We start from the raw sequence: 9,705 nt of genomic DNA on the forward strand, positions 1-9,705 counted from the left end.
TATATATATATATATATATATATATATATATATATATATATATAATATTACTACAGTAAATACTAAAATAAAATACTACTAGTGTACATAATTTCGTTCCATCTCATGTGGTACAATAACGTTTACTTGAACTTGAGACTACTGTATCCGTTTTTCACTGTTTTTCACTTATCACGGGGGTGTGTGGTCCCTAACACCCGAGATAAACGAGGGACTACTGTATACACTAAACACTAATAATACAACACAATACGGTATATTAAACAGCAGCACGAGATTAGTGCTCAGAATATGTGTAGAGGATGACCCTTAGTTACTACCATATCAAATTTCAGCTCAACATCTGGAGATTGTACAGAGTTCTAGGCCTTCGATGTGTTTTATAATGTCAGTCAGAGAATGGATTTGAATGAACCTTTTACTAGTAATTAACTTTTAAAGTCAACTCAAGTCAAAATGGCCACCACAGCTAGATGATCTTAGCAAACCCAAAAATGGCTGTAACAGTAAATTATAGCAACATCAGGCTTGGTGTGGAAGCAGAAACTCTGAGCCCCAACTGATCTAGATATTCACCAATATCACAGGAAGTTGTTTGGTGACATGCTTTCCTTTAAGAAATGTTGGACCTTTGGTTTAAAGATGACTAAGAAGCTGCAGGGCAGAAAATCTAAAGCAGAAGCTGACACATTAAGGTTCAATGTTTTCATGAAACTGTTACATGAAAGAACAGCTGATTCTTGGGTCCACTAATGTTGCAGTTTCTTAAAAAGGTCTCCTACCTGGGCTTCTCTTGGGCCTCGATCAGCCGGATCACGTCCTCCATCCACAGCATCAGGTCACGCACCATGCTGAAGAAGCGGAACTTGTCACCGGTGTCGACCAGCTTCACCCGCCGACCCTCAGCTGCCTCCAGCAGATTCTTCCAGGCCTCCAAGACCTGCAGGAGGAGGGGGCGAAACAAAACGGCAGACATAATCTGTACAGTTCCTGTTGTTGATGTCTGAGGAGCAGAAAGCTGTTTACATATAAAGAAATAATTTATTCATTAAACACACTGACCCTGTGCAGCGCAGTGCAGCAACTATTACACAGCTCAGGGGAGAGAAAGCAAACGGACCGAAGCAAATTAAAAACATTCATTCGTGCAGACTGCAGAAGCTTTAAGAGCATCAGATGAAGAAAACCAAACCAGTTCAATGAATCCACTTCTATTTTTTTGTTGTTTTGTTTTCATTTCATCTAAACTGCTGCAAACATCTGGCACATTCCTAAAAATAAAAGAAATGTCTTTGATATTGTTTCATCTTGGTCATCAAACATTCGTATGTTCGCTGAATTTTGCTCAAGTCTTTAAATCTGAAGATGTTCATCAGCATCTGGATATATGAACCTTTTTAACAGAGAAACCTACCTACTGTTTCCTGATGCATGCTCATGCATGATGCTACCTACGGTGTATTTTAATGAAAGCTACCAACTGCAGTTTTACATGGATAGAGATCCACTTTTCTTCTGTACGATATTCGGCATCTTTCTCCTTCCACAGTTTTTGTTCCATTTCAACAAGTCATAAATCAAAATGTTCAGCTCTTCCAGGATAAGGGTGATATGACTTTTGGTTTTGGTGAAACTTTAGCTTTTTGAAGTATTTAGCCCTTTCTGCCACATTTTCTCTCATAGAAAATGAATTGAGCTCCTTTTACATTCTTCAAATCTTTAGATCTGTTTACAACCGTTTACTGCTCCTTTCACATTTTGTTCTGCTTCAGCTCCTTTCAGTTTCTTTCTGCAAATTTAAACATTGTTCAGCTACTTTCAGCTAATTTCAGCTGTTTTGTGCTCCTTTCCCATTCTTTCTGCTAACTACAACATTTTTTGTGCTTCTTCTAACTTCTGCAGGTTTCAGCTTGTTATGCTCATTTCAGCTACTATTTTTACAGCCTAATTCAGCAAAAATGTGCTCTCTCCACTTCCTTCTGGTAATTTAAGCTGCTTTATGCCTTTTTAGCCACTTTTCAGCTGATTTTTTTTCTTATTTCAGCTTTTTTCAGATAATTTCCACTGTTGTGTTCATTTCTGCTTCTTTCATACAAATTAACTTCTTTGTTAATTTTAAGCTTATTATACTCCTTTCAGCTTTTTTTCTGCTAGTTTCAGTTTTTTTTTTTGCTCTTTCAGCTACTATTTAGCTCTTTTATACTATTTTTTTTAGCTTTTTCAGGTAATTCCACATTTTTAGCAAATTTCAGCTGTTTACACTTCCTTCTGGCAGTCTAAGCTTCTTTTTGCCATTTCAGCTACTTTTTAGCTACATTTTTTGCTCATTTTAGTTTTTTTTTTTAGCTAATATCCATATTTTTGTGCTCACTTCTGTTCATTTAAAACTATTTCAGCAAATATGTGTTCTTTCTTCTTTCCTCTGCTAAATTAGGCTTGTTCTTCCATTTTAGCTACATTTCACCATGTTTTTTTTAGCTTATTTCAGAATATTTTTCAGCAAGTTCTTCTGCAATAAGCATTCACCCTGCATTTTTGCAGGAAATGCAATTTCTTCAGTTTTCATTGCAGACCATTTGCTTAAACAGCACCGTAAAACTAGATTTTTTTAGTATTTATTGGAGGAATTCTTCCTGCAACTCTAGAATTTAAAAAAGGCCATATGGGGGTTGATGCATTCAGGTTCAATACCTGTAGATTAATTCAGAAGCAGAAACAAAAATAAGGGTGCCTTAATTAAGAAAGAGTAACACACCCTTTTTACTTTTCGCTCATTATTTTTCTGTTTTCATTGCAATTTTTGACTTTATCCACAGTTTTGTAAAAACTTGTACAATACATGAAAGCAGTTTGCAGTGTGCTGTGACAGTAAAACATTGTACAGTGTTGACAAACTTCGCTCAGGAAAGTGGGAATAATTTCCTACATAGACAACAATGGGATCATGGTGAGAAAACCCCGCCCTCTTTGGAGCGCTGCAGTTTTTTACATATTTCACAGTAGAATTCATCAATCAAAGTTTAAACGAGTCGCAAAAAGTTGGACTTTACATGTCTCGAGTAGTATTTTCAATATCTTTAATGATTTTTACAGGTGCAAACTTTAAATTTGATGGTTTGAGATTTCACCACAGAATGTTCAACTTAGTCACACATCAACATTTGAGCCATCTAAACCTTCCAGACTTCTTGAAAACTCTTCTTCCTTCTACACTCTTTAGCCTTCTTCTGTTGTAAAGCACTGATTAGTCTCTATAGGATGATTTGTCCAAATGAGCTTTGTAGGGATGCGCTGTTTGAATGTGTGTGTCAGATTTTTGTTGTAAACTGCTTTTGAGTAGCCTGGTTGATTAGAAAGGTGCTATATATACTGAACAAAAATAAAAACGCAACACTTTTGTCTTGATGTATGCTCAACAATCAAGGTAGATGAATCAAACAAGGTTGAGTCAGGTCCTCAGGATGGATTCTTCTCTCTTCAAGCGTTTCGTTTTTTTATCCAAAGGACTTACTCAGTCTTCAGCAACACTTTTGTTTTTGAACAAATACCCTACTTTCTACTTGTACTTTATGAGGAGGGTCAGTGGGCACATGCCGTTGCATTCAGAGCATCCTAGACATGCTCAATGGGTGACCTGTATGGTCAGTATGCTGGCCATGAAAGAACTGGGAGGTTTTCAGCTCCCAGGAATTGTGTAGGGATCCTTGCAACATGGGGTTGTGCATTATCCTGCTGCAACATGAGGTGATGGTTGTGGATGTGACAACAATGGGCCTCAGGATCTCGTCACAATATCTCTGTGCATTCAAAATGCCATCAATAACATACACCTACCCATTCCATAACCCACTGCCACCGTGGGCCGCTCGATTCATAATGTTATCATCAGCAAACCGCTCACCCACACAACGCCATACTGCCTTGTCTAGTGAAAACCAGGATTCATCCATGAAGAGAAAACCTCTCCAACATGCCATACGCCATCGACTGTGACTCAAGTCGGTTAAAACGACGAACTGCAATCAGGTGGAGACTCAGATAAGGAGGACGCGCATGAAGATGAGCTTCCCTGAGATGGTTCCTGACAGTTTGTGCAGAAATCCTTTAGGTATGCAACTGATTGTTGCAGCAGCTGTCCAGGTGGCTGCTCTTGGGTGATCTTGGAGGTGAAGATGCTGGATGTGGAGGTCCTGGGCTGGTGTGGTTGGTCTGCTGGTTGGATGTACTGCCCAATTCTTGAAACGCCTTTCAAGACGACTTATGGTAAAGATATTAACATTTAATCCATGGGCAACAGCTCTGGTGAATAATCCTGCAGTCAGCATGCTAATTGCACACTCCCTCAAAACTTGTAACATATGTGTCATTGTGCTGTGTGATAAAAAATGCACATTTTGGAGTGGCCTTTTATTGTGGTCAGCCTATGCCATCATCATGTTGTCTAATCAGCATCTTGATACGTCACACCTGTGAGGTGGATGGATTATCTCGGCACAGGAGAAGTGCTCACTAACAGATTTACACAAATATGAAAACAATATTTGAGAGAAAAGGACCTGTTGTGTACGTAGAAAAAGACTTACAAGATTTCTTATTTCAGCTCATGTAAAATTGGAGCAAAAACAAAAGTGTTGCAGTTATATTTTTGTTGAATAGCATCTTTCTAACAAACGAACCAGACTACTGAAAAGCAGTTTATAAATTCAAATGTATTTTTTTTTTATCTTAATTTTTGTCGTCTTTCATCCAATATTTCTCTGCTATAGGTCTTCTGGTTACCATGGTGACCATGAAGGTGGTAACAGCTTTAACATTTTCATTCGATTGTGGATTGTTTTTCCGCATCCCAATACTTATACATCAAATCATCTGCATTTAGTCTGAATAGATTTTTACAAAAGTTGGACTTTTTTTGACAGTAGCTGATCTAGCACCCTTCATCATATCTTTAGTTCATCGATTTAGTTTGTTAAAATTGAGTTTTGATTCTAGTGAAAGTCTTTAATTTTATTCATTAACAATCTAAGAACATTTATTATTTTGACTTTAAAAAAAAACTAATGTTTTGTGCACAAACGATGCTGTTCAGCAAGGCAAGACATTACTTTGTCTGAAAAGTTCATCACAATGACCGACCTATCATTTTCAGCCACAGAGCCATTTAACACTGAAACTGTTTATAGTTTGATGAAGAATCGACTGCAAGCAGCAACACTTTCCTAATTAACAAACACCAACCTGTGCAATAAGCTATTCATTAAAAAAATGTATCTGCAACGTTTCAGCTTCTAGGAACATTTATCTTACCCAGCTCAGATACCTTGCCAGCTGGAGTATCTTATGTGCAATATTTCCTGCCCACAAAGCAATCCAGTTTGGGTAAAATAAAACTTGAGCCAGTTGTGCCTGAGCTGCACTGGAAGGACTAAAATGCCACTTAAGTTCATTTTAGTCGTAACAGCAATTCAGCCAAAATGAAGCCTGATGCAAAGCCAGTATTTGTGAGAAACTGCCTCACCTCTCCCTTTCTCTTCTGGATGGACAGGGAGGATATGTGGGGGAAACGGGACATACAGGGAATGGTCAAAACACATCAACAACACTCATCAACAGGTCAGAGCTTCTCAACATGCCTGGCTGTTGAAAATTATGTAACTTTAAAAAATTTAGAACCAAAAGATACAGAAAACAGATGTTTGCTTTGTGAAAGTTACAATAGGTGAATCTTGGCAGATTTAACCAGTAAAGTTGTTTTTTTCCTGTTCCTGATTTTGATTGGCTGCACAATCTTTACAGAGAAGCAAACAGATTACAGTTTGCCAAATCAACAAATAAATTGTCATTTTTTTTGTAACTGGTAGAAAAATAAACAATGACATTTTATTTTCCAAGTTTGAAAAGAAAAAAAAAAAAACAGATATGGCAAATGTTCATATAGAATAATAATTAAGGAAACTTGTTGCTTCCAGTATTTCGACCATGCCCTGTATGATTTTAGAATGTGGTAGAAAAGTTAATAAAGTAAGGCGTGGCTCTAGCATTTTTTAAATTCTCTTAAAAGCATCTTATTCAAATGGTTAGTGCAGCAGCCGTACATCATACGTGAGAAAAAGAGCCATTTTACAGCTTGATCATTTGCATTCATTGTGTTTCTGAGTCTTTATCATGCTTTCATGGGGAAAGAAACTGAAAAGGTCTAACCATAGACGATAGTTGTAATGAAACACATGGCATGTAAAGCTCACCTCTCCTTCTCTCTTCTGAATGTCATCAGCTTTGTCTCCTGCATATGCAGACTGTAGGCGGACGGCGTCCTCTTGAAGCTGCCGGACCTGTGGGAGATGCCGCATCAAAAGTAAAAGTTCAGGTTAGTTTAAAACCGACTACCAAAACAGGATCAGACTAATTTACAATATGCTTAGTGTGTCAAAGGAAACCATTTCTTCTTGCTTCCCTTTTTTAGCCAAAGGTATTAATCAGGAAATGGTTCTTAACTCCCTTGTATCCTTTATTATTTTATACTGAAAAGTCCTTTCATGTTGTTGATCCAGAGATGTGCTCTGTTGGATCTGTAATACCAACGTTGTGCTTTGGGGATTTGCTTTGAGCCCATTCTCATTTTATTTTGATCAGCAATCATGGTCAAAAGGTTAAAAATGCTAACATCCCATTTTATGCAGATGATACTGTGATGTACTCTGTTGCATCAGCACAGTTAAAGGTGTTCTCCAAAAATTAGTTCAGACACCACTCATCTACTATTTTCATCAACAATCTATATTAAAAAGTGTAAAATTATATTCTCCATTTCCATGCAGATGATACTGTCTTCTTCAATTCAATCAATTCATTTCAACTTTATTGTCCATAACATTCAATGAAATGGAGATTTGTCTTTGACATACGGCTTATAAAAACAATAAAAATGTGATTAAAAAAAAAACTTTAAAAACTTTAAAACCAAGCTTTGCTAAATCAATTAAAAACATTCAGTTAAAAATATTCTAAAATACACGATACATTAAAATATGGAAACATCCGGCTTTTCCCTCTTCAAAGAATTGCCACTTCGAGTCATCCTCCTCCATCTCACTCTGTCCTCTGCATCCTCTGTCTTCACTCCAACTACCTCCATGTCCTCTCTAACTGCATCCATATATCTCCTCTGTCTTTTTCCTGGCAGCTGCATTTCTAACATCCTTCTACCAGTATACCCACTGTCCCTCCTCTGGACATGTCCAAACCATCTCAGTCTGGCCTCTCTAACTTTATCTCCCAGTTGTTCATCCTGAAACTTTTCTCCATCCACTCCATTCTGCCTGGAGTCTCTTCTTCACCTCTTTACTACACTACCCATTTTCCTGGACAGTAGACCCCAAGTACTTGAAGTCCTGCACCTTTGTGACCTCTGCTCCTTGTATACTCACTGTTCCACTGGCCTCTCTCTCATTCACACACATGTACTCTGTCTTATTGGCCAATTTTCATTCCTCTTCTTTCAAGTGCGTACCTCCACCTCTCCACGCTCTCTTCTACTTGTTCACTCTTCTCACCACAGATTACAATGTCATCTGCAAACCATCGTCCGCGGGGATTCCTGCCTGACATCAACTGTTAGTCGGCCCATCACCAGAGCAAACAAGAAGGGGCTCAGAGCCAATCCTTGATGTACTCCCACTTCCACCTTGAAGCTATCTGTCATTCTTGCAGCACATCTCACCACTGTCCTGCTGTCCTCATACAGCTACAGCCTGGGGAAACCGACCAAAGAACCCTTTCTTGAACCGAGAGGCCAGCCGAGTCTGGGTGGACAGATCGGACGGCATCTGCAGCCAGTTTCTTGGGATCCACTGTGGGATGGACCTTTACAAGAGATTCTTCCTGCTTACAGCCATCAGCATCTATAACATCTCTTAATGAAACGAGGATAATGAGTTACAACAACAAATAATTTCCCTTTGGGATTAAAAAAAGTATTTTTGAATTGAACTGACTTGATACATGTCCTGTACCAGTCTAATATACTTCTCTGTCACTCCAGATTTACTCATGCAATACCACATCTCCTCCCTTGGCACCCTGTCATATACTTTTTCTAAATCCACAAAGACACAATGGAGTTCTTTCTGACCGTCTCTGTACTTCTCCATCAGCATCCTCAAAGCAAAGATGGCATATGTGGTGCTCTTTCTCGGCATGAAACCATACTGCTGCTCACAGATAGTCACCTCTCAAGTCTTGCTTCCACAACTCTCTCCCAGTTCTTCATCGTGTGGCTCATCATCTTAATTTCCATGTATTTGCTACAACTCTGTACATCACCCTTGTTCTTAAAAATGGTTACCAGCACACCTCCATGTCCAAGTCATTTTTTCACCCTCGTATATGCCATTGAATATTTGAGTCAAAAACCTCACTGCCATCTCTCCTAGAAATTTCCAAACCTCCACTGGTATGTCATCAGGTCCTACTGCCTTCCCTTTCTTCATTCTTTTCAGAGCTTTCCGGACTTCACCCTCACTTCCTGGTCCACAGTTTCTATAACATCTACTCTTCTTTCTCTTTCATTCTCTTCATTCATTATCTCCTCAAACAACTCCTTCCATCATTCCATCACGCTCTCACTTTCCTCACTTGTTCGAACATTACCATTCTTATCTTTCTCAAGCCTAACCTGCCGCACATCCTTTCCAGCCTGATCCTTCTGTCTTGCCAATCAGTACAAGTCCTTTTCACACTCTTTAGTGTCCAGCCTCCCATACAACTCATTACACACCTTCTGATTTGCCATTCCTACCTCCCTCTTTCCTCTACATCCCATCTCCTTATATTCCTGTCTCCTCTATTCAGTCCTCTCACTGTAATATTTGTTCTTGGCTAATCTCTTTCTTTGAATAGTTTCCTGCACTTCACTTATTCACCAGCAGGTTTCCTTAGCATCCATTCTCTGTCCAGATGACACACTAAGTACCTTTCTACCAGTCTTTCTAATTACTGCTGCTGTAGTAGCTCAGTCATCTGGAAGTCCTTTCTTACCATGCAGATAATGCTGTGATGTGCTTTATGAACGCCATCAATCATTTAATATTATTCAGTGGATGTTGCACAATTTCAAACTAATTTTGAAACAAAAAACAAAACCTTTGCTTTTCCCCAACTCAAAATGTACAAATCTTCCATCTGTCTCTTATTTCAAAGTTCAGAGTGTGAATTTGTATCTGGATAAAAATATTTAGGTATTCTGACTGGTAATCCTCTCTCCTACTCTCGTTTCCAGCAGCTGATTACAAAAAACTTGAAGCTAGAACTTAGTTTCATTTTTAGAGTTTTGTCTTTCATTTGAGGATGACAAAAAAATAAAACATGTACCTGCTACTTTATGCCATTTTTGGTTACAGAAACATTAATTATATGTCCGTTTAGCATCCTTTATATGCACTTGATGCAGTTAATCACGGAGCTTTAAGGTTCATTACAAATTCTACAACATCATATATTGTATCTTTGCCCATCCATAAACTAAAACAATGGCATAGTTTCATTATTGATCTAATTTTGGTTTTCTTTCATCCTATTTAGGCCATTTTAATAAAATAAGGAAGATTATTTTATCTGCTTACTTTTTATCTGGACTGGGTTTTGGACATTTAGAGAAAGTGTATATTTATATATATATAGATGTATACATATATATATATATATATA

At 38.1% G+C, this 9,705-nt stretch overlaps 1 protein-coding gene across 2 annotated transcripts in view; it reads right to left on the reverse strand.

Annotated features, from left to right (window-relative positions):
* Nucleotides 1–9,705, reverse strand: part of LOC119413374 (spectrin beta chain, non-erythrocytic 1) — a 193,832-nt gene that overhangs the window by 26,727 nt on the left and 157,400 nt on the right. For both annotated transcript variants that reach the window (XM_037680425.1, XM_037680432.1), the window contains 2 exons: nt 6,246–6,332; nt 783–940 (listed from right to left, as the gene is read on the reverse strand). In XM_037680425.1, coding sequence (XP_037536353.1) covers nt 783–940; nt 6,246–6,332 — 245 coding nt within the window. The remainder of the gene's footprint in view (nt 1–782; nt 941–6,245; nt 6,333–9,705) is intronic.

The sequence above is a fragment of the Nematolebias whitei genome, chromosome 1 (assembly GCF_014905685.2).
Source record: "Nematolebias whitei isolate Nwh7 chromosome 1, NemWhi1, whole genome shotgun sequence".
Classification (NCBI taxonomy): Eukaryota; Metazoa; Chordata; class Actinopteri; order Cyprinodontiformes; family Rivulidae; genus Nematolebias; species Nematolebias whitei.